The sequence below is a fragment of the Neovison vison genome, chromosome 11 (genome assembly GCF_020171115.1).
Source record: "Neovison vison isolate M4711 chromosome 11, ASM_NN_V1, whole genome shotgun sequence".
NCBI classification, from domain to species: domain Eukaryota; kingdom Metazoa; phylum Chordata; class Mammalia; order Carnivora; family Mustelidae; genus Neogale; species Neogale vison.
The window spans coordinates 8697728-8721692 of record NC_058101.1 but is presented as its reverse complement, the minus strand read 5'-3'; the positions used below and the strand labels follow the sequence as shown (position 1 = coordinate 8721692).

Here is a 23965-nt window from a genome sequence, read left to right as displayed (position 1 = left end):
TCTGTTCACTTTCTGTCAAACCTCTTTATCTCCCAAGAACAGTAAGAGTTTGAAGGCTTGACTTCCTGGAGTTCTTATTTATCCAAAATACCTCTTCATATTTTATTAAATTTTGGATGTGTTTTCCATTCTGCCCCCAAAAGTCATGACATTCTGAGAAGACTGGTTAATAGATGACAGAGAGAAGGGGACAATAAGCAAACTTACTTTCAAAATATAATGTGGGGCTTGTTCTCTAACTCTTGGTTAAATGTGGCACTCTGTTTTGCATCCCTTTATCTAAAATTTTCTCTTCAAATACTTGTATGTGCATTAACCCTATCTTGCTCCACCTTACTGTCACACTAGCTGTGCTCATGATGATTAATAGATTTCAGAATGGTTGATGATTTTCGGAATCGCACAGATCCCAGAAAGGAGCACTTGCTCAAGAAATGTTTGTTGATTTATTTAGGCACTTAATAGAGTTTTTCAATGTCTTAGTCTTAGGATGTCTTGTTTCAAAGCATTTTCTGAAATATTTTTCTAATGTTTATTTTAGGCTTCAAACTGTAAAAATAATAAAGTTGTAGAATGTGAGTCTTGTAAGCAGTGGTTCCTTATTTTAAAGAGAATATATTTAATATGAGTAGAATAAAAAACACCATGAGGGGCGCCTGGTGGCTCCGTCCATTAAGTGGCTGCCTTTGGCTCAGGTCATTAACTCAAGGTCCCGGGATGGAGTCCCACATTGGGCTCCTTGCTCAGCAAGGAGTCTGCTTCTCCCTCTCCTTCTGCTGCTTTTCTCTTCCTGTCTCTGTCAAATAAATAAATAAATCTGTTAAAAATATGATGAAAAGCTTTAACGTTTTCTATTAAAAAACTCCAGCATTTTCAATATAATAATAATACAGGTTCTATATAGTGCTAAATGTTTTAACCTGACATGTTTGTATATATTTGCATTTACCTAATATCTCCATGGTTACAATTTTAATATTAGAATCAACCTTGTAGATAAGTAAAATAAAAAATGTAAACTTTATCAAACTTCTAATTATTGCTTTATAATCAAGAGAACTTTCATTCTTTTAAAAATTGTTTTTATTTGAATATAGTTGACACCCAATGTTGCATTCATTTCAGCATAGTGATTAAACTTCCCGATACCTTATGCTATGTCCACCAAAAATGTAGGTGTCTCATTACAACATTATTACAACATCATTTACTGTATTCCCTATGCGGTGCCTTTATCCCCATGATCTCCTCATTCCGTAACAGGAAGCCCATGCTTTCTATCCCTCTTCACCCATTTTGCCCTCTCTCTTCCTCTTCCTTCTGGTATTTCTTAGTCCCTGAAATTTACACCCACACTATTCTTACACAGTTAACACAAAATCAAAATTGCTATTGCTTTGTTGTCATATATTACTAATTTTAACCAAACTGTTGGGGGGAAAATGCCTTCATTACCTTTTTATTATTATTTTTTTACATTTCAGTATTCCACAATCTAGCAAACAAAATATCTCGTTGACAATTTATGTCATTTTAATTTATTATAATAGCTAAACTTTATTGATAAATTTTAATACGCCAGACATATTGAGTGTTTTGTAGGCATGAATTATATAATTTTCACAAGATAGCTATGATCTGGTTAACACGACATCCTCTGCAGAGAGGATAATTGGGTTTAAATGGTTCTGTCAGGGGCACCTGGGTGGCTCAGTGGGTTAAAGGCTCTGCCTTCGGCTCAGGTCATGATCTCAGGGTCTTGGGATCGAGCCCCGCATCAGGCTTTCTGCTGCTTGGAAAGCCTGCTTCCTCCTCTCTGTCTGCCTGCCTCTCTGCCTACTTGTAGTCTCTGTCTGTCAAATAAATAAATAAAATCTTTAAAAAAAATTTAAAAAATGGTTCTGTCATTTGCTAGTTACATAACTTTGGGCAGGTTGCATAACCTCTCTGTGCCTTGGTTTCTTCGTCTCTAAAATGGTATAATAATATTGCTTATCTCCCAGAGTTGATGTGAAAATTAAGAGTTAATAAATTCAAAAGCTAGAAGTAGTGCATGTCACACAAAGACTGGTATATAAATGTTAGCGACTATTTGTTATTGTCACTATTCGTATCCACAGCATTATAGAGAAGAAAACTGAAGTGCAAAGAAATTAGGAAATTTGCCCCAAGATCAGATAACTAAGTAAGTGAAAGAGTGGGGATTTGAAACTCTGCTTTTAACCACCGCACTACTTTCCTTGATTCTTCTTTCTCTAATAAAGAGATTACTCTGTGTATTATACAATGTTATTGGCACACAAAATACAACCTGATCATAAGTAGCATACTGTGATGGTTATAGGAGTAGAAGTAAGATCATTAACCCCAAAATGCACACGGACTTTGGAGAACACTCATGTATTAAGCATTCAGTTCACGAATTTTGTATATTACAATCTTCTTTTATTATCTCCTCACCATAAGTTCAGTGCCTTAACATGTTTTGTCTACAAAATAAAGGCATTTATTAAGTAATAGTTAACAGCTACAACAAATTTATGTGTATGTTTATATTTATATCAAAGCAGTAAGTGGGGATTACAGTCATTTTCATTAGCTCTTCTCCAGTAATTCAAAATGGGGGCTCCTGGGTGACTCAGTGGGTTAAAGCCTCTGCCTTCAGCTCAGGTCATGATCCCAGGGTCCTTGGATCGAGCCCCGCACCGGGCTCTCTGCTCCGCGGGACGTCTGCTTCCTCCTCTCTCTGCCAGCCTCTCTGCCTACTTGTGATCTCTGTCTGTCAAACAAATAAACAAAATATTAAAAAAAATAATTCAAAATTGCTCAGACATCTTGTTTATTTCCCTACTGGTTTGCTACTAAAATACAACACTGCCAGCTCCTGAGACATGACACAGTTTTTTCACTAAGCTATACCTCCTCAGAAGAAGATGTCTTTTATTTTTGTGCATGGATGTTGAACAATTTCATTTAATGCAGAGAAAGCATCATTTAATGGTCACTTACCACTTCCTGCAAATATTGAAATCCAGGGGTAAGGTTGCACAAAACCAGGGTGCTGCCCCTTCATACCCCAAACCATCCCTTTTATCCCTTCTCTCTGTCACTAACCCTATTTGGGATCTCAAGTTTTAATGCAATACACTTGTCTAAGTCACAGCATATTCTGTATGAATCATTGCATTGGATGCTGGGTATTAAAAAAAAAAGTGTAAGTCACACAGAATTGTCCTTCAAGAGATCATTGTCTGGCAGAAGGGGCAGATAGCTTAACAAATCATCACACCATGCGGGACACACACTAATATAGAAACAAGCTCTAACTACATAAAGAAACAACACATCAGTAAGTCAAAGCCTCAGAATCATTTTCAACATGTATTATCTTCTTGTCTGTAGTACATTATATCAAGTCCCTACCCATGTGCTAGAATAAAGATAAACGTTACGATGTCTTACCTCGTAGAGCTTTTAGGAAGAGAAAACATTTTAAACACTTCCAAATAGACACACAGACACACATACACATGCATATACACCTGTGTGTCTAATGTACGTGAGTGCAGGCTGTCTGGGTGACTGTCCGTTGAGCATCTTGATTGACTCTTGATTTTGCTCAGGTCATGATCTCAGGGTCTTGGGATGGAGGCCCATGGTGGGGTCCGTGCTCAGTGGTGAGTCTGCTTGAGATTCTCCCTCCCTCTGCCCTTCCCCCCACTCATGTGTGCGCTCTCTCTCTTTCTCTCTCTCTCTCAAATAAGGAAATAAAATCTTTACCCCAAAATATACAAGTGTGCGTGTTTGGAAGATGTGTGAGAAATTGCAAAGGCAGAAGGTGCCAAAACACAATTAGCTGTAGCCATCAGGAAAGGCCTCTCTGAGGACGTGATAATTAGGCTAACACCAGAAATTTCAATAGGACTTAGTCAGCTGAAAGGCAAGGGGTGGGATCCTAAGAGAAAGAACACTGGAGGCCCAGGAAGTCAACTGCACACCGTGCAGAGGTGTGGTCCCGCTGAGCATTCGGAACCAGCTAGTTGCCTACAAGGGACTATGATGCCCTTCACTGCTATTAATCAGCATGAGGGAAAGCCTTGGCTTTGAGATGAGGTCGTCCTTTGCCCTAATCAAGAGCCCAAGTCAACCTTTTTCAGGAAAAGGGAGGATGTTCCATATTGATCTCTTGACCTTTCCTGTGTGGAATTCTGTCACCTGCCCTCCACCCACTCTTCTGAATCTTCCCCACACTCCCCTTCAGGTGCTCTGTGTCCTCCTGAGAGCATCACTGCTCTGGCGATAGGACAGCCTGCCTTAAACCGCCTGGGCTGGGTCACAGGAGCCTCTGGGGAAAGTGGCCTGGAAACTCTATTTCTTCACCTCATTCTGGGCCCAGCCCCATGGAGAAACATCTAAGCACCAAGTTTTTAAAGAAAGAACACGTTCAAATATTACTTCTGCAATTTTTCTCAGAGGACCATGTTAGCTGAGAATAAGACATGTAAGCGTCAAGTACTGTTTCTAACTGCACTCAGGAGCCTGTCTATGAGTTCATGTTGGGGTTGTGGATCCTGCTTTCAGACTTTGCTCCCTAGAGTAGACAGGATGAAGGGTGGTAGCGTGGGAGAGATCAAGAGACTGAAGAAGACTTCCACATTCGGGCGAAATTCAAAACTGAGTCATCATCTAAAGATCAAAATACCACATTCAACTTTTTACCAGCAAGAATACAATTACTAAGGACACACCTTGAACACCCACGACCACCCAACTCAACTGTTAATCTATAACTGGAAATCTGTAGGAAAGGCAGGGGAGAGTATGTGGTGCTTGGAAAGTTGGGAGTTGAGAAGAAACAGAAACTGCCTCCGGTGGGAAGGTACCAGCCCTGTACACTGTAACATGGTGACCACAGAGAAGTCTTCGGTAACGTGTGACAAAGGCAAGACATGTAAGCGTCAAGTACTGTTTCTAAGTGCACTCAGGTGTCTGTATATGAGTTCATCTTGGAGTTGTGGATCCTGCTTTCAGTGCCCAGCCAAGACAGCTGACCTCAGGCTCCCCGCCCCCCCTAATCTTAGCTGGCCAGGGCCTAGCTCTTCCCAGAAGTATCCCAGCTTCCCATCCTCCAACCCAAGCTTCCGGACCCTGGGGATAAAACGGGCCTGGAGAGTCTTGGGAGCCACTGGCCTGCAGAAGCCCCAGCCCCTACTGCCTTGCACTCTCGGCTTCTGCTTGTTCCTGCTGGACATGAGCGTTGCCGCACGTTCCCGTGCCCCCAGCCCCTGGCTGGGCCGGGGGCTGCTGCTCCTGGGACTGCTGCTCCTGCCCGCGGTGGTCACCCTCCCCACAGGTGAGACCTGAATAAGGCATTGTGGGGTCAGAGGGAAGCAGAGAGAGAGAGAGAGTCAGGGAACCCCTAGGGATGGGGCTGAATCGCTCATTCTTTGAGTTCTTTCCAGTGTGTGGGGGCTGTGCCAAGCGCTGCCAGGGGCGCTTTACTATCCAGTCAACAGCGCTCCTCCGAGGGAGGTATGATTTGTGGGGGAGGACATGAAAGCCACTTTACTACGGTTTCCCAAGAAAGAGCCCTAAGGTAAGTTTGGTGATTCCCTGAGTCAACACTCTCTCTTCCGCTGTCCTCTCCCTGACCCAACCCCCAGGGGACCTGGAGGGAGGAGACGAGGACCTGCGCTGCGTGTGTCTGAAGACCACCTCCCTAGTCCGCCCCAGGCACATCAGCAGCCTGGAGGTCATCGGTGTGTCAAGCTACTGTCCCACCCCCCAGATGATGTGAGTCTTGCCGCCAGCTTCTTAGCGCCTGCCCTCGCTCTGCTCCTCTCCCTTCCCTTGTGCCTAGGAGCCCCCTCGGAGCCTCGGCCCCGCCCCTCCTGGCCTGCCTTCGCCGGGTCCCGCCTCCGCACCCTCCTGCACCCCTCATCTAATCACTCTCGGGTTCAAATCCAAGCCCTGAAAGGCGGGTCTCTTCTCTCCCTGGCAGAGCTTCGCTGAAGGATGGGAGGAAAATATGCCTGGACCCGAATGCCCCTGTGTATAAGAAAATAATTAGGAAGCTTTTGAAGAGCTAGTTACTGGCTGCCTGATCCTGTACCTTTTCGACAGAGCATGTTTTTTATTTTAGTTTTTCCATGTTCAACCTAACTGTGGAAAAATCTTCTGAAGTTTTTATGATACTTCAAATTCTTGATAAATAAAATAAATCGACTTATGGTATAGTCGAGTTATTTCTTAATAGACCAAAGAAATAGCATCCACACATCGTTTCATTAAAAAAAAAAATCTCCAAAATTTTAAGCAAAAATGCATTTGAGGTAAAGTTTGGCTTAGTAAAGACTGGCTTCACTTGGTGTTATGCCTTGACAGATACAGATTTGCATATTTACGTACTGCATTACTTCATTCATTTACATATTAATGTTGTAATTAGATCTGCCAGTAAAAATTAATCACACTTAACTGTTATTGGCTTTTTAAATCAGAGAAAGGCAACTATCATAGGGTTTCACTCACGTGGAATGTAAGAAACAGCTCAGAGGATCATAGGGGAAGGGAGGGAAAACTGAATGGGAAGTCACCGGAGAGGGACACACGCCGTGAGGGGCTCTTGACTCCAGGAAAACAAACTGAGGGCTGCTGGAAGGGAGCTGGGTGGGGGGATGCAGTAGCCTGGTGATGGGCATTAAGGAGGACACCTGATGTAATGCGCAATGGGGGTTATACGCAACTGATGAATTGTTGAACACTGCCTCTGAAACTAATAATGTAAGTTATGATGGCTAATTGAATTTAAATTTAAAAAGTTTGGTTAAAATAATAAGTTATTAGGTTTTTTAAAAATCAATCAATCAGATACTACTTTTATCCTCTTAAGATTTACACTCTACCCTAGTATTAGAAAAATTAATAAAAATAAAACTAAGATTCTCTACTACTTAAGAGAAATATGTGTGTACTTTCCAGAGAATTACATTAAAATATTTTACTCTTTATTCATGCTTTGATAACATTGACATTTCACAAAAGTGAAATGCTAAAAAATGGTTCTTATACCCACATTACTACCTTTAGTGAATCCCATATTTGGAAGACCTACAGAGTTGGCTTTTATTACGTTCCATTCATATACCATGAGTGTTGTTCTCAGCCTGAAGATGTTTTGGATGGATTTTTTTTCCTTGGCATTCTCACGTTCAGTAACACTTTATTTGCAGTCATCCACCATTCCATGAATCCCTTAACACTGGAGAAATCAAGATTGTATGTTAAACAGCTGTGGAAAGTAGGAGGAAAAAAAAAAAGAAGGTAGGAGAGGTTCAAGTTTATATTTTCCATTCACGCCTCAGGAAGATACTACTACATTTTGGGGAGAAAGGAGGTTGCTACAAGACGGGCATGTTAGTTACCTATTGCTTCTATAACAAAGTACCATGAACATCATGGCTTCAACAACACAGATTTATTATCATCTGGTCCTGGAAGTCACAAGTCCAAAATGGGGCTTACAGTCTAAACTCAGGGTATCCTCAGAGCTGCGTTCCTCTGCAGGCTTTAGGGGAGAATCTGTGTCCTTGTCTTTCTTACCTTCTAGAGCCTATCTGCTGTCCAGGGCTGGTGGCTCCTCCCTCCATCTCCAAACTACATCACTCCAACCTCTGTTTCTGTTATCACATTTCCTCTCTCTCCTCTGACTGACCCTTCCACTTCTTATACCCTGCCAGTCTCTTAAAACAAAACAACACAAAACAAAAAACAAAAAAACAAAAACAAAAAAAACAACAAAAAAACCCTTTTGTGATGATATTGGGCCCACTTGAATAGTCCAGGAAAATTTCACCTCAAGATCCTTAACACATCTGCAAAGTCCTTTTTCCTCCCTTTGCCATATAAAGTAACGTTTTCACACATTCCAGGGATTAGGGCATAGGAATTTCTGGGAAAGGGTGGCACTATTCAGCCTACCATTGTGGGCAGGGATGTAGAATCTAGTTGAGGCAGGAGAACACTACAGACCCTTACTCATGATTTCATGTCATTTCAACCTAGTACAACCATATGTAGAGGTAGGATTGGTTTGCTGAGAAAAAAATGGAGCCTGGAACAATTCGTTCTCTTTGAGGGTGGTGGAGGGCCTCTGAGATGACCAGCTATTTAAATAAACACTATTTATAGAGGTTTTTAAAGTGCCAAAGTATCATCTAAATTACCACACCCACTTTGCATGATGGGAAATATTATTCCCATTGCAAAGTTGAGGTAAGTCTCAGAAAGGTTCAGGAACCTCCCAAAGCCACAGCTGGGTAGAGGTTAAACAGATGCGTCTGACTCTCAGTTCCCCGGATGCTGCCTTTCACCCCGGCCGTGGGCCTGTCTGCTCATTCTTCAGAGAAGAAATGTCCCATGTACCACCCTTGCAGTTTACAAATGAAGTTTCCTCGCTCTTGGAGGAATACGAATGAACTCTGGGGGTAAAGGGAGGAATAGAACTGCCACAGGATTAAAAAAAAAAAAATGAGTAGAAAGACACAAGACATTAACTCCTTAGCACAACTGGAGGGTAGTTAATCATTCTCGAGAGCTGATGTGTCTTTTGGGAGCAAACGATGTCTTCCTACTAGTTTTCACTCATTTGGTGTTTTTCACCTTCAGTCTACCATATGAAGGTCACCTGAATTCTCATTCCAAAAGTACAGATACTTTCTTGCATAAAACCTTCAAGGTCCAAATCCTTAGCATGGCTCCCAATGATGGACACCGACTTCCCCTCTGTGCCCGAGTTTCTTCATTTCATTTGTGAAGTGAGAATAGTATGAGCATCTACTTCATCAGTGACCACGAGGGCTTAAATAGATGACACACGCAAAACGCTTAGCATTGTTCCTCCCGCAAAGGCTGTGCTTAAGAATTAACAACCATAATTACCGCTGTCAGCATCCCCATCCCAGCCATTCCAGAGCGTGGACAAAGACATTTAACAGAGTGTCTCTTGGTGTGAAGTAGCAATAGGAGTAAAAGTTCCTTAAATCCACGAACTTTGGGAGGCAAAATATTGGAAGTGGAGGTGGCTGGTAAGATTGTTTTTATCTTTGTTTAGCTTCCTTTTAAGGCCCTCCTCAAACAACTTACTTACTTAGAGTCCATAATCTGTGACTCAAATGGCCCCGATGCTTTTTGCAAAAGTCACCCCGTGCTACTGCTTTGCAAATCTCTCCTTCAAAATTGCCAGAGATGACTTTCAAGTAGCTGCCTTTATCAGCAATGGCATTGGGGGAAATTTCCTGCCAGGGGAAAGCCCAAATTAGAGAGCAACTAACTGCAGCTTCCTGCTCTTGGAACATTTATGGAGTGATAAAGTTTGAATGTACTTACTTTTTGGTTTTTTTTTTTGTTCCTGCAAAAAAGGTCCACAGACTAGGCACTTACTGCACAGTCATGGACCTTATCAACCAAACAAAACCACAGAAGGATATTTTGCTCTTGGAAGGCATTCTGCATTTTTCTAAGTATTGTGTCTTTTTCTCCTGGAAAGGCCTTTGTTGTAAAAACAGTTTCCTCTTCATTGCATAGATCACCGAGGGTTTAATGGGCTTAAAAGATACATTCAAATGCTTTTTTCTTATAAAAGACAAGAAACTCATTCTCATTATGGATGACGTTGAAAACATAGTGGAAAATATGAGGAAAAAATTTAAAATGAGTGTAATTTTGCCACTCAAAAATAATCTGTTTTTCAAAATATTAGTTATTGGATATTGGCTATAAAGTGAACTATTAATTTTCAATAAATCATCACTATAATTACAGGAAATTAAAGGAAAGAGTAATTATTTTATTGTTAGGGAGCATTCCTGTCCAATTTTGCAGGTAGGAAACCAAGTCCTGGGGAAATAAAATAAGTTATTCCTTGGTCAGAGAAAGAATGTCAGACTCAGATTCACTTTCATATTTATGGGTATTGTGTGTGTAGCTATCCACATTATGTGTGTTTACACATACCGCTAGAACAAGTTCACAATACACTTATACTTGTTTCTTTCGGTGTGCTTTGTTATTTTATTTTCTTACTGTTCTATTTTTCCCACTTTTTAGAAACTGGTGGCCACAAGCTCATGAAGTATTTCATAACCCACTAATGGATCATAATGTATAGCTTTAAAACCTTGCTGTAGTTCTTTGATTAAAGATGTGAGTTTTTTTTGTTTTTTTTTGTTTTTTTTTTAAAGATTTTATTTATTTATTCAACAGGTAGAGATCACAAGCAGGCAGAGAGGCAGGCAGAGGGAGAGAGGAGGAAGCAGGCTCCCCGCTGAGCAGAGAGCCCGATGTGGGGCTCGATCCCAGGACCCTGGGATCACGACCTGAGCCGAAGGCAGAGGCCTTAACCCACTGAGCCACCCAGGCGCCCCTAAAGATGTGAGTTTTAACATGTCCTGTTGGAGGCCATATTCCAGTTAGTCCTTCTCAAGACACTCAGAGAGTCGGTAGGGACAGAATGTTAGGACCAGCTGGATAGTCATGTCTCCTTGCTTGTGGTCCGTTTTCAATCTCAATCTGCAGGTGTGACCTGGGGTTGGAGTCTTTGGAAACCCCATGAGGAGCCAGCTTTTGAGTAGCTATGACACCACACAGGGACTTGTCTCAAGTGTTGAGATTCTCTGTCTTTTTCAGCTTGGGGCTTCCTCTTATACTTAGTGCTCACTGCCCATTCAGCTTCATTCATGCACATTCTGTGTGGGTCTTCATGTAAACTGAATCGAGGACAGAAAACATTGCTTTCCAGGAGTGCTTGGAGAAAGTAAACACATTCGGTACATTCATCTGGTCGTTTTATAGCCATTTCGTCCTCCGTTACCGTTCTTCTCCTTATCCCTGGAGTAGCTGTCTTTAGCTCAGAGGGCTTTTTGATAAGGCAGTCTTGGGTTACAGAGTTCTGACTCTGTGTGACCCGAGTCTCCCACTTTCCTCATCCAAAAAACCAGGGCAGTAAAATCCACCTCACAGCTTGCTGGAAAAGGGTAAATCTCCCTTAGAACAGGACCCAGCATGGATCTGACTTGGAAGTGGAAAATAATGACTAAGAGCTACTTTTGTTCTCGTTCATTGGGAATTTTACCCCATAAAAGCACGTACCATTTCCTTTCAAAAGTGGTCACATCCTTAAGCTAACAAGTGAGCATTGAAAACATGGTGGACAAGCCTGAACTTACCCCACACAGAACCGCAACGCCAAGCGTGGGTGCAGATAACTACAGCAGTGACCCCTTTCTGCAGTTTTGTGTTCCTTGGTTGCAATTACCCTCAACCATGGTCTAAAAACTCTGAAAGCAGATGGTCCTACTTCTGACTTAGCATGGGAAGACCCAGAGTAGCCTAACACTAAGTCACCATGTGTATGCTCTTCACCTTGCTTCTTCTCATTATGTAGCCATTTTATCATCACACATCATCACAAGAAGTAGGATGAGTATAATACAATACAATATTTTGAGAGAGAGACCACATTCAGATAACTTCTATTACAATATACTGTTACAGTTGTTCTATTTTGTTAATTCTTTTTTAAAAGATTTTATTTATTTGACAGACAGAGATCACAAGTAGGCAGAGAGGCAGGTAGAGAGAGAGAGAGGGAGAAGCAGGTTCCCTAGTGAGCAAAGAGCCCGATGCGGGGCTTGATCCCAGGACTCTGAGCTCATGACCTGAGCCGAAAGCAGAGGCTTAAACCACTGAGCCACCCAGGCACCCCTATTTTGTTAATTCTTACTGTGCCTAATTTATAAGTTAAACTTTATCACAGTTATGTCTGTATTAGAAAGAACACAGTGTATATAGGGTTCAGTACTATCTGTCTTTCAGGCAACCACTGAAGGTCCTAGAACTTATCCTTGGTGGTTAAGTGGGGGGTGGGCAGCTACTGTGGTTAAGAAACAAGTTTAATGTGACAAATACAAGTTGTGTTTTCCACTTAGGATAACAATTAAAGGAAATTAAATAGCAAAACCACGATGTTTATCACCCAGCATTATCTATAAAATATTTAGGAGATCTGGTGAGTGGAAGCCTGGCATAACTGTTTATCTTGTAAAGAAAACAAGGACAAGAAATAAACTTTGGTTGTCACCTTGTGTAATATTTGTATCTTTGCTGAAGCAGAGCCATGGGAATCATGCACTATTAGGCAGTGTTGTGATGAAAGGTAGTAAATCTTGAAGGCAGAGCAGTCACCAAGCAGAGTTGGAGCAGTCAGCTCTTACTTAGCAGCTGTGCTGGAGAATTGGTGAATTATGTTCACAGTAATTCTAGGAACGAAGACAGGATCAATTGAGGAAAAAGGGAATAAAGCAGTGTATATCAATCTCCATCGGAATAAAGATTAGACCACACTGTGATTATTTATCTGTTCCTTCCTTCACATCAAGGAATCAGGGTCTTGCCTCTTCTCTTCATTCCCACTTCCAGAGAAGTGCCTAACAGAGTGGGCACTAAATAAATGTTGGTTGATATTTATTCACTACGTGAAGGGAGGCAGTAATGCAGTTAGCACCATAATGCAATGGTGCAGTTGGGGGCTGGACTAGGCACCTTATCAATAAAAAGTGGGTTGAACAATAAAGACTCTGTTTTCCCACACCTGACTTTGTTAGGCTCAAAGATTTCACCAAATTATTCACAGACGTTATAACACATCCATGCCATTTACCCTATCAATGATTCGTATGACTCTTTAGTTAGAGTCACATCCATATCTATTAGGGAATCTGCTAAGATTTCCCCTTGTCTGTCCATCCACAGTCTTCCATCACACAGATGCTATAATATGTACTCATTAAACATAATTTTACTGTGGATACTCACATTCAATGTGCAACCTACACACATGTAAAGTACAAACAACCAAGTCATCTTTTCTTCACTTCTACCATATTGCCACCATATTTAATTGGATCTCATATTTCCTTAACGCCCTCCACCACTTCAGAAATGTCCATCAACAAACTGGCTCAGGCATACACCAGCAGAGCCACCCCTTTGAAAGAAGTATCATGCGGAATCCTATGCCTCCAAGATTGCCTGAGTATATGGACAGAGTCTAGGAAGCAAAAATAAAAACAAAACATTTCTGGCCAAAAAATTGAGAGATAATGAATATTGGAAAATACTGTGGACAGCATGCTCATTATCTGGTCTTTATGATGATTCACATTTACTACTTGAAATCTGTATCCTTATGCTATGCATTTTCTTTTGCAGTTTATACATTCATCTTTTGACTTCCTAAATTTGGTTTCCATAATACGATAAGGTCATAAGGGTGTTGTCATCTCCAAAGCAGCTTTCTTATGTGATTATTTCTAAGAAAAGTTTTCTCATTTCCTTATTCTTTTGCAATTTTGGCAATCCTATACTTCTTCCTGTTACATGTGTCATCATGATGCCATTGATTTAGTGAGCAGAACGTTCAGGGAACAATTTTAAGAAAATGGAGATAAAAAGCAATTTATAAAACATTTAAAATCAATAAACCTAAAAAAAAACCTGATAAAAACTAGTATATCAAATGGTTCTCAGTGTTAACTAAATGATATTAAGTATTTGTAGACTGATTAAATCCACGGATGATCACGTCAGGAACAGAAAATTAAATGATCTTCCATTGCAGAAGAAAGCAGACAGGCTAAATAAATTTGTGCTAGAAACTGAACTTTATATAATTTCATATCTCCTACTCTAGCCATCACTGTGCCTTACACACATAGATGAACCAAAAAATATATGGGATAAATAGCTATTATCCATTCACCACCTGCCCAGATCTTATACCTTTAATTGGCTGGATCTACCCATATACCATGATGCAGATGGATCTTAAAGCCCAAACATTCTGCTCCAGTTCCACTTGTGGCAGTCAACCTGGACTTCCTTTGTTTAATTCCTGACCTTGTTCAGGTGCTCCGGCTTTGAATATTTTTGTAGGTCTTACTGGTGTTCTTTGGACATGTTGGCAGACCATGGTCTCAGAACTTTCTAGACATGTTGGTTCAGATTCATTTCTCTGGCTGCCTCAGTTAGATACTCTTCCTGAACTCTTTCACTGTAATTCGAATGCTCGCTCATCTGTATTCCCTCACGTCCCCAGAAAGGCTGATGCTGAGTGGTCAAAGCAGGCAAATGTAAGGAAATCTAAACTGTTGCCAATCCTTCAAGGATGGTTTCCTGATGTCCTGACCTCAGGACACTTTAGTTACATACAACATTGGCCTGGAACCATTTGTTCATGCATTGTCTCAACAAACATTTGTTGAATGCTTTGTATGGATGAATTCATACTGGAGATGAGGACACAAAGAGAAATGAGATATGATGGCTTCTTTTCAGAGTGGGAGTATGTAAACCAGTGGTTCCCAATAACACGATCAGTAGCCAAGAGTCAAGGTAACCTTGTTATGAACTTTCTGATGGAAGTGCCATTTGAAATGGCTCCTGAGTGTCAAGTAGACATCGCTGGGCCATGCATGTCTGCCTGTTCTGTATCTCTGCACTTCCTGCTTCAGCGTTAAACTTGGAAAAAAAAAAATAAACTGCTTATTTTTGTAGTCATGTCATACCACAGTGATTCTTCCTTTCATGCCTTCGGTTATTTGATCCTCTTTTTCTGGAATGGTTCCCTACTCACTCACCTTAGATAGCATCCTCCTCCAGAAAGTTTTCTCTGATACCTCCCACCCTTCCAACAAAGGGAATCAGATGCCCCCCTCCTCTCAGGGTCTATAAATCTCTGTGCACTGGGGCTCCCTGGTTGAGCTCAGGGAGTTGAGAGATCGGTTGAGAGATCGAGCCCTGCCTCAGGTTCTGCCCTTGACGCAGAATCTGCTTGAGACTCTCTGTCTCCTTTCCCCTGTGACCCTCCACCTGCTCTCCCTCATTCTCAATATAAATGAAATCTAAAAAAAAAAAAAAAAAAAAAAAAAAAAGCTCTATGCATTGGTAAATATCATGGACGTCCAGACAACTCCATTTTTGTTTTTCTTACTCCTATAGATTGTGAATTTGGTAGTGACAGAAAATGTCTTTTTCCTCTGTGTAGCTCAATTTGTTTCTTAGCTTATAAGCAGTTGATAAATGTTGAAGGAATAAATGGATAAGTGGATTAGAAATAGAGTAAATAGAACTAACTACTTGTGTTGGCAAGTCACCTCTAGCAGAAATGTGGAAATGAACGGTGTTGAGCCAGGCAAGAAAGAGACATCTAATTTAAGTGGTGAGGGAGAGAGAGAGAGAAGGAAGGGAGGAAGGAAGGAAGGAAGGAGAAGAGAAGAGAAGTGAAAAGGAAGGGAGGGAGGGGGGAGGGGGGATCTGTTGGCTGACATAGCATCCATGAATCAATCAGAGTCACCTGGAGGACATGGGTGTCCAAACAATGTCCTTTGTAATTTGTTTGCATTTCATGTGCTTTCCTCTGTGCCAGCTTCATCCTTAGGCAGACTCTCCCCAAGCACTGGGTCACCTCTGGATCCCCTCTTTACCAGTTTGGCAGCCTAGGAAGAATTAGACAATTCTTTTCAATTCTTTTTCAATTGTTTCAACAAAAATTCTAGGGACTGTTTCTCATTTGAACAGACCTAATTCACTTGTCCATCTCTGAATCAACCAGCAGGGCTGGGTGGCGAACTAAGAAATAGTTCATCCCCCTGAACTTCATGGACTGAGAGGAAGTAATTCTAGGGTGTGTTAGCAGGAAAAAGAGAAAGGGGAGCCCAACATGCAGTTTCTGAGGAGGCTGGATAGAGAGGCTGACCTATTCCTGGTACACCCTAATGCCTTTGGCCTGTAGGGCAGATGAATCCAAGAATTTAGTGTCATTTTCAGACATCCTCACTCTTCTCCCCTCAGAGCTGGAGTCAGTCCATCAGAAGAGGTCATTTTGGACAAGCTGGGAGTAGTCAGAGATCTTCTGCCCATTCCTGCTTGCCAACAACATGTGTGGTTCTCAGGATGGAGCAGTGTCTCAGCTTCTGTGCCCTCCAAAAAGGCAGAACCTGAGTCATCAGCCTGCCATACAGGCAGATTTATTTGGGGAAACATTCCCAAGGTTGGGACTGGAGAACCGGGAAGAGTGAAACAGAGTGTAGGCACCTTTGGGGTTTAGTCCTGCTGGGGATCTTGTGAGAAGTCATACAGAATATCTGCCTAAACCATGACAGAGGAGGAAATAGTTACCATTGCCTCTTCCTTATTGGCAAGAGATTTTCCATGTCAGTGACAGAGAAACTTTGGGGCAGAAAGTTACCTGGTGTGGCCAAGATAAGAGGTGTAAGTTTACAATGGTTTGCTTTGGGCTGCTGCAGCCATGACCAGCGCAAAGCAGTGAGCCCAGAGGGTGTGAACATTCTGGATTTTATTAACTGTCAATCCCAAAAGATTTGTAATAATTACAGAGGGCAAATGGAACTTAACCACCAGAGCATGTCTCTTAAAGACTCTTCCATTCCTTAAGAGTTGTTGCTTGTCCTGGCTTAAAGAGTGTTCATTAAAAACTTGGTGTTTAGGGGCACCTGGGTGGCTCAGTTGGTTGAGCCTTTGGTTCAGGTCATGATCCCAGAGTCCCAGGATCAAGTACTGCATCAGGCTCCTTGTTCAATGTGGAGTCTTCTCTCCCTGACCCTCTCCCCTCTCAAGTTCTCTCTCCCTCAAATAAACAAATAAAATCTAAAAAACAAACAAACAAACAAACAAACAAACAAAAAAACCCAACACACAACTTGACATTTAACTCTTGCAGAAGTAATTGGCTTAGAGAGGCACATATTCAAATAAGAGAATGGACTTGTTTATTGTAGTAGGTTACAGCAGTCCTGTGCTTATAAACATATCTGCATTTCAGTTGAGAAAGATTTCATGGATTTAAGTGGCATATTAAAGAACATATAACAAACAACCCTTTCCTCTTTACTTCATTTCCAAAAACAAGTGATGCGAGGTTATTCCTGGAAGTTAAACTCCACAAAATCTTCAAGTGTCACTGCTTCTTGACATGCTTCATTTACTCCTATTTTTTGGCAGCTTCTGTAGATAAATAAGAGTTCTGATCTCCCTAAACACCCTCATTTACGTCAGTCTTGGGTTGGGTCTGGAGATCATGTCTGTTTTTCTTTAGTTACATGAAATTGAGAGATTTGTGCAGCATGATTAGTGCTGAAGTCAAACTCTTTAAGCCTCTAACACATGACGAAGTGTCCGATCTGGAGCAGTGGATATTTCAGCTTTTCATAGCTGAGCAAATATGAACTCAACAAAAATTCTTTTTTCCCCCCAGGAAGCTAGCAGTAAAGCACGCATGTCCACTGATTTCATTTGGGTGGTACTCTAAATAGATTTTAAAAGAGCAAGTTTTTTAAAATAATACCTTTTTTGTGTGTTTTGAAATAATTTTAAATTGACAAAATTGGTAAAAATAGTAGTTTTCTGTACTCTTTACTCAGTTTCTTCTTTTGCAAACCTTAGCAAGGTGACATTGCCAAAGCTACGAAACCAACATTGGCACATTTTTACTAATGAAAACTCCATACTCTCCTGGACTTCGCCAGGTTCTCCCCTCACTGTCCTCTTTCTTGTCCAGACCCAACCCAGGAGACCACACTGAAGTTCACTGTCACCTCTCATACTTCCCTCTGAACTGTGACTCTTTCTGAGTCTTTCCTTATTTTTCATGACCTTGACATTTTTGAAGAGCTCTAGTCAGCCATTTGTTATTCCTCAATTTGGGTTTGAAGGACTTTTTTTTTTTTCCTGGTGAGACTGGAGTTATGAACTTTTGGGGAAAATACCAAAGAGTTGAAGTGCCCCTTTCATCATATTGTATCAGGAGGCACATGATATCCACTTCACACTGCATTACACCATTAACCTTCATCCTTTAGTTAAGGGGATGTTTGCCAGATTTCTGCATGGTCGAGTGACTAGTTTCTCAAAATTGGACAATTTAAGAAAATAAAACAAGCTATATGAAAGAGTTGTAACAGGAGAGTTATGTAGAGTGAAACAAAACGATGCAGGTGCATGATCATTCTGTTATGTCTGTATTGTAGAAAAAGTAAATTTGAACTATTCAGCTAGGGGATTAACAGTTTTTTTATTTTTTAAAATTTTTATTATTTTTGTTTATTATTATTTTTAAGATCTTATTTATTTTATTTATTTGACAGAGGGAGAAATAGAGCACAAGCGAGTGGCAGGCAGAGGGAGAGGGAGAAGCAGGCTCACCACAGAGCAGGGGGAGGACAATGTGGGACTCCATCCCAGGACCCTGGAATCATGACATGAGCCAAAGGCAGTTGCTTAACCAACCGAGCCGCCCAGGTGCCCTTTTTAAATTTTTGTTTTCAGAGAGAGTAAATACATGGGGCAGAGAAAGGGCAGAGGGAAGGGGAAGAAAGAATCAAGCTGGCTCAATGAGCCACATAGAGCCCGATGAGGGCCTTGATCTTATCACCCTGAGATCCTGACCTGAGCAGAAACCAAGAGTCCTATGCTTAAACGACTGAGTCACTCAGGGGTCCAAAAGCAGCTCTTTTTTTTTTTTTTTTTTAAATCACTCCTCTCTAGAAATTCTTAACCACGTATCACAGAGCATCTTTATCATAGCATAATGGTTCAAGGCCATTCTCTCGGAGTCTGAGTCCCGGGCTGAACACCTTGGGATGTAGGGAAAGTTACCTCATCTCTCTTCACCTTAGTTTCTTTATTTGTAAACTTAAAGCCCCATAAAGATAACCTTAAAGTCTCATATCTACTTCACAGCGTTCTTTGGAAGATTGAATGAGTATTTGTAAAACTCTTAGAAAAGCTCCTGCAGTTTGCACAAAACAAACATGCTAAGCCTTGGGGTGGGTGCAGGGCCTTAGTAATTTGCTCATGTATGTGGCAACTAAATAAAGGAAGTGGCCTCTTTCATATTTACTCAAAATCCTGTAAACGCTTCTTGTTCACCACTATGTTCATTGACAGAAAAAGCAATTTTTTGGTGATTTTCTTAAAGTTTGTTCTGTAGAACAAACAAAAGAGATTATAGGGAAAAAAACAACTCTTCATGTCTCTCTGATTCTATAAACTTCATAAAATGAAACTGTTTTACAAGTACAAGTAAAAAAATACATTTTTCAACTTTTAAAGAATATTTTTGGGATTCTGAGCCAGTTTCCCATCAAATCCCACAAAACAATTTATAACAAGAGGAGAACCACAGCTTTAATTATTCATAAGCTAGTAACATATTGACAACTTTTTTCTCACTTCTTACTGCTTAAGACAAATTTTAATCTTTTAATATTCTAATTTCCCTCATTTGCCCTCTCAGAAGCATACTGATCAAGGCTAGAATGTTTTTGAAGGTAGACATTCATTTTATGAATCTTTTCCAACCAATGACATGGAGAGTAAGTCAAACTCCTTTTATAGATGAAGTGATTGAAAACAGTGTTGCCTATGGCTCAGGTCCTGGGATAGAGACCTGCATGGGCTCCCGGATCAGCAGGGAGTCATCTTCTCCCTCTCTCTCTGCTTCTCCCTCTGGTAGTACTCCCTCTCTGTCAAATAAATAAATAAAATCTTAATTTAAAAAAAAAAGAAAAAGGAAATAGGACTACAAAATAAATCAGTCATAGATCTCAACAGTAATTTTTTTTTTTAAATCCTGTGTATGTCTTAGTAGAGTACAGATGTGCCTTCTTTTCAGAAATCCTAGTACAGAAAATTTTAAATGTGAAGAGAAAAATTAGGGAGTGAACCTTTCCATTACTTTTTTTTTTTTTCTTTATGGAAGGATTTACAACAGGTTGAGTTTCTGTTTAGGCAATGCTGGGAAAAGCTATCTCACTTAACGAACATTTATAAAGTGCTTAATCTGTGCTGGCTCCCACAAATGTTGAGTCATTTCTCATAATTACCTCGGGGTAGACAAAGAAATGTTTAACAACTGCAAGTGATAGGTGGCAACTGGAGGTAAGCAGTTTCGCTGCGTGCCCAGTGGCGGGCTACTATGTACAGGCGTGTTCCCTACACGGGGCTGCCTGGAGCCTGGTTCTTAGAGACCCCACCCCGGCCAGACGCCATTCCTGTCTGCTCCCGGCGCCCCCCACCCACCCCAAACCCCCGCCACGCTTCCCATCGGATTCCACGCCTCCAAGAATTCTGAGTGTACCCTGGAGAATTATTACACTCCAGACCTATATACCTCATAGTGAATTAGTAAGAGTTCTCTAACACTTCTGGTGCAAAAGTAGTCAAGGTGTCAGGTTCAAAGACTGAAATCCCTAGTCAGAAAAGAGAGACACGTCATCCCTGCTAGAGAAAGGGGGACCAACACCGAAGGTCCCGTAGTACAGGGAAGGGGATTCTGAGCGTGATCTGGCGGTTCGTGCTTGATCCGCACACAGCAGGACCAAGGGAGCTACACAGCAGGCGCCCACTCGCTGGGGACCGGGTGCTGTATTGTCCAGAGATGGACCAGAGGGGGCGAATTCCGCCAGCCTGCCCGACTAGCCCCTCTACAGCTTTGACGGCCGGTCCCCTATTTCGTCGATCAAATCTGAGCCCTTCTTGCATTTGGAAAAGGAGATCTCCCCGGAACCTGGGGAGTTCCCGCCTCTCATAGGGAAGAAGGACGCTCAGCAGGATACAGAAAAGAGGTCACGTCAGTCCTCAACTCTGAAAAAAATCAACACTGGAATCAAGTTTAGACCCTGATCCCTCTTCCCACCAAGTGGAAAACGTGAGCAACACGATCTGAGCGCGGTTTGAAAATACACCAGAGCCGGCTCGGAACCCCCTCTGGGATCCGAGACGGCCGTCGCTTCGGGTGCGCGGAATACGCAGAACGAAATCGAGAGACAGCACGTAGAGATAAAGGGTCGTTAAGCAAATTTGCCCCTCACTGTCCTTAATTCCCCCGAAACTGATAACTAAAGAGGGAGAACTCTCGCTCTAACGCAGTGCTGCTGCCCTTGTCCGGGGCGCCGAGATCCTTTCCCGCCCGGCGACCCGGGACCGCTGGGCGCCCGAGCGGCAGCGCGACGGCCACTCACGACCCCTTTGGGGATTCCGGAGGGAGGAGAAGGTCCCCGACTCGCGGGGACACGCGGGAGGCCGGGCAGGCGGGTGGCCGGGCGGGTCCCCCTCCACCGCGGGGCGGGGCCGCCACGACCTTTCCGACCCCGGAGCGACCTGCGCTGCCGGGAATTTCCCTGGCCCCGGGCTGGCTCACGGCCCCGCGCCGACCGGGCATAAAAGCGGTTCTCCCGACTCCGGGAGCCACAGAGCCCGCTCGGCCCGCGCCCGCTCCCGCTCCGCAGCGCCCGCACCGCCGCCCCGACTCTCCGAGCTGAGCCCCATGGCCCGCGCCGCCGCCGCCCCCCGCGCCCTCCGGCTCCTCGGCGCCGCGCTGCTGCTGCTGCTGCTGCTCCCCGCCGGCCGCCGCGCCGCAGGTGACACTCGGGGCCGCAGCCCCCGGCGGGGCGGGGGGCGGGGGGCGGGGGGCGGAGGCGGGGGGCGCCCACCCGGGACGGCGCGCTCACCCCGTGCGCTCTCCCCGCAGGGGCGCCCGTGGCCGCCGAGCTGCGCTGCAAGTGCCTGCAGACCGTGCAGGGGATTCACCTCAAGAATATCCAGAACGTCGTGCTGACGCCCTCGGGACCCCACTGCGAGCAGACGGAAGTCATGTAAGTGACCCCCCGCGCCGCTGAGCCCCGGCCGCCCCCCTGCCCCGCTGCCCCCGCCCGGCCGCCCGGCCGCAGCCCCGCCGACGCGGACTCTGCCTTCTCTCCGCAGAGCCACTCTCAAGAATGGGCAGGAGGTTTGTCTCAACCCCGAAGCCCCCCTGGTCAAGAGACTCATCAACAAGATGCTGAACAAGTGAGTTGTGCCTTTTACTCACGTGGGACGAGACCCATAGGTCACCACTCCTGGGAGTTTTCATCAAGAGTTTAGCTGAAGGACTGAAAATCGTTATTATTTCACAGTGGAATTTGCCAGTAAGATCATTCATTTGTTCTAGTGCCAGAAGGATAGTTCCTGTGCCTTCAGTCCCCATGCAAATGAGTGTGGGTATACCTGCTTTCATTAGATTCTGATTGGTGTTAGTTATATTAAAAAGTTTCCACCTGTTGAAAAACCCAGGCCTATTCCTCTCCCCACCCCTCCCATTCCTTCTAGGCTTCACATCTGAAAAGCAGAACTCTTGGCTTTTCTGCACCATAGGCCCTAAAGCTTAGAGGTGAAGAGCAGACACTTTGTAGTGACCCTGCACTGGGAATAAATCTGGATTCTACCATCTATTAGCCACGTGACTCAAGGACAATTACTATTGTCCTTTCTGTCCATTCTGAGCCACGTGACTCAAGGACAATTGCTATTATTACGATGATGATGATGATCTAAAGCTTCAGTTAGGCCCCACAGGCCCCCACCTGCGTTCCTAAATAAAAGCATCCAAGAACTTAGAGGTCTCTGCTGCACAGCGTAGGGAATAGCCTTTGGATGCTAGGCTGGGGAGACTAGATTTAGAAAACTCTGGAACCTCAGGGTCAGGACAGGAGAAGAGGGCTGCGCTGGTGGTATCTTCCCTTAGCAGCTACAAAGGATGACATTTCTCTCCTTATTGGGCAGCTCCAACCGACCAGAGGAAGGAGGAAGCTGATTGGTGGCTAGACCCGGATCAGGCCCCGCCCTAGCAGGAATCCAAGAGGAAAAGTGGAATCATCAGCTCCCAGTTCCCAGCTCCACCTGAACTGGGCTTAATATGTTTGAGCATCTCCTAGGAGAGTTCTCCTATTTATTTATTTATTGGTTGGTTGGTTTATAAAGATTTCCATATTAATATTTTACACATAAAATAATTAGGATGTAATTGAATCTATTTGTGTACTGTACCGCTATTTTTATCTATTTTATGTTAAACCCAATTTAGCTCGACCTGGATTCTTATTTAATTTGAAGGTAAAAGACTTGCAAATATTCTCCAATCATTAAATTAATACTTCTGGTGGGCCAACGGAATGCCAGCCACTGTGACGGAGGCTGGGGAGAGAGGGGGATCCGAGCAAATAGACGGCGAGTTCATTGTCAATTTGGGGAATATATGTGTACATCTGCTTTTGTAATCGTTTAAAAGAATGTCAGCTATTATTTACTGAAATAATTTCACAGTATGTGGTCAACATTTCTCATGTTGAAGCTTTAGGAACTACAATGTTCTAAATATCCTTTGGACATTTTATGTCTTTCTTGTAAGGCATAATGCCTTGTTTAGTCTTAATTATACATTGTTTTTCTATGTCTTCTAACAGAGAAGTTCAAATATTTATTGCTGTTTTTGCAAAAGAACTTGAAAATAAAGTATCTCAAAGTAAAAAAAAAAATGCTTGTTTCATTTAGTGGGAAAAGGCTATCTTTACTGGATAAGCTAATGATTTACACCAATATTTCTCAACCTTCTAAAAAAATTTTTCCTCCTGGGCATTCAATATGCTACATAGAGAAAAGGAAATAATTTAGGCTTAACTTTATCTGATGGTAGATATCACTCACCTTGAGTTTCCCAAACCCAAGAATGTGCTTTTTCAAAATGCGGGTTTCCCTTTGCCCCTCAGTGTGAGAGTTACTGGTATATATTACCGGTTTTTGTTGTTGTTGCTATTATTTAGAGAGACAGTGAGACAGCAAGAGAGCAAACACAAGCAGGGGGAGAGGGAGAGAGAGAAGCAGGCTTCCTGCTAAGAAGCAAGCCTGAAGCCATGGTCTCAAAGCTTTATTTGAAGACACTGGGATCATGACCTGAGCTAAAGGTAGATGCTTATCCACTGAGCCACCCAGGTGCCCCTATTGCTGTTTTGTTTTAATAAGGAGCTCCTTTCTACTCTACTACCTAATCTTCTCTCCTCAAAAACATTTACAT

General features: G+C 42.8%; 2 protein-coding genes across 2 annotated transcripts; both read left to right on the top strand.

Moving 5' to 3' along the window:
* Positions 1-5198: 5198 nt before the first annotated feature.
* On the top strand, positions 5199-6089 carry LOC122889526 (platelet factor 4-like). Its single transcript, XM_044224758.1, has 3 exons — positions 5199-5353; positions 5658-5793; positions 6002-6089. The coding sequence occupies exons 1-3, from the start codon at positions 5251-5253 to the stop codon at positions 6087-6089; spliced, it is 327 nt and encodes a 108-aa protein (XP_044080693.1). The 5' UTR covers positions 5199-5250.
* A 15305-nt stretch (positions 6090-21394) lies between these two features.
* On the top strand, positions 21395-23429 carry LOC122919268 (growth-regulated protein homolog gamma-like). The gene is made up of 4 exons (XM_044268207.1): positions 21395-21497; positions 21608-21731; positions 21841-21924; positions 22678-23429. Exons 1-4 carry the CDS (start codon positions 21404-21406, stop codon positions 22706-22708), a joined length of 333 nt encoding a protein of 110 aa, XP_044124142.1. The 5' UTR covers positions 21395-21403; the 3' UTR covers positions 22709-23429.
* Positions 23430-23965: the final 536 nt, after the last annotated feature.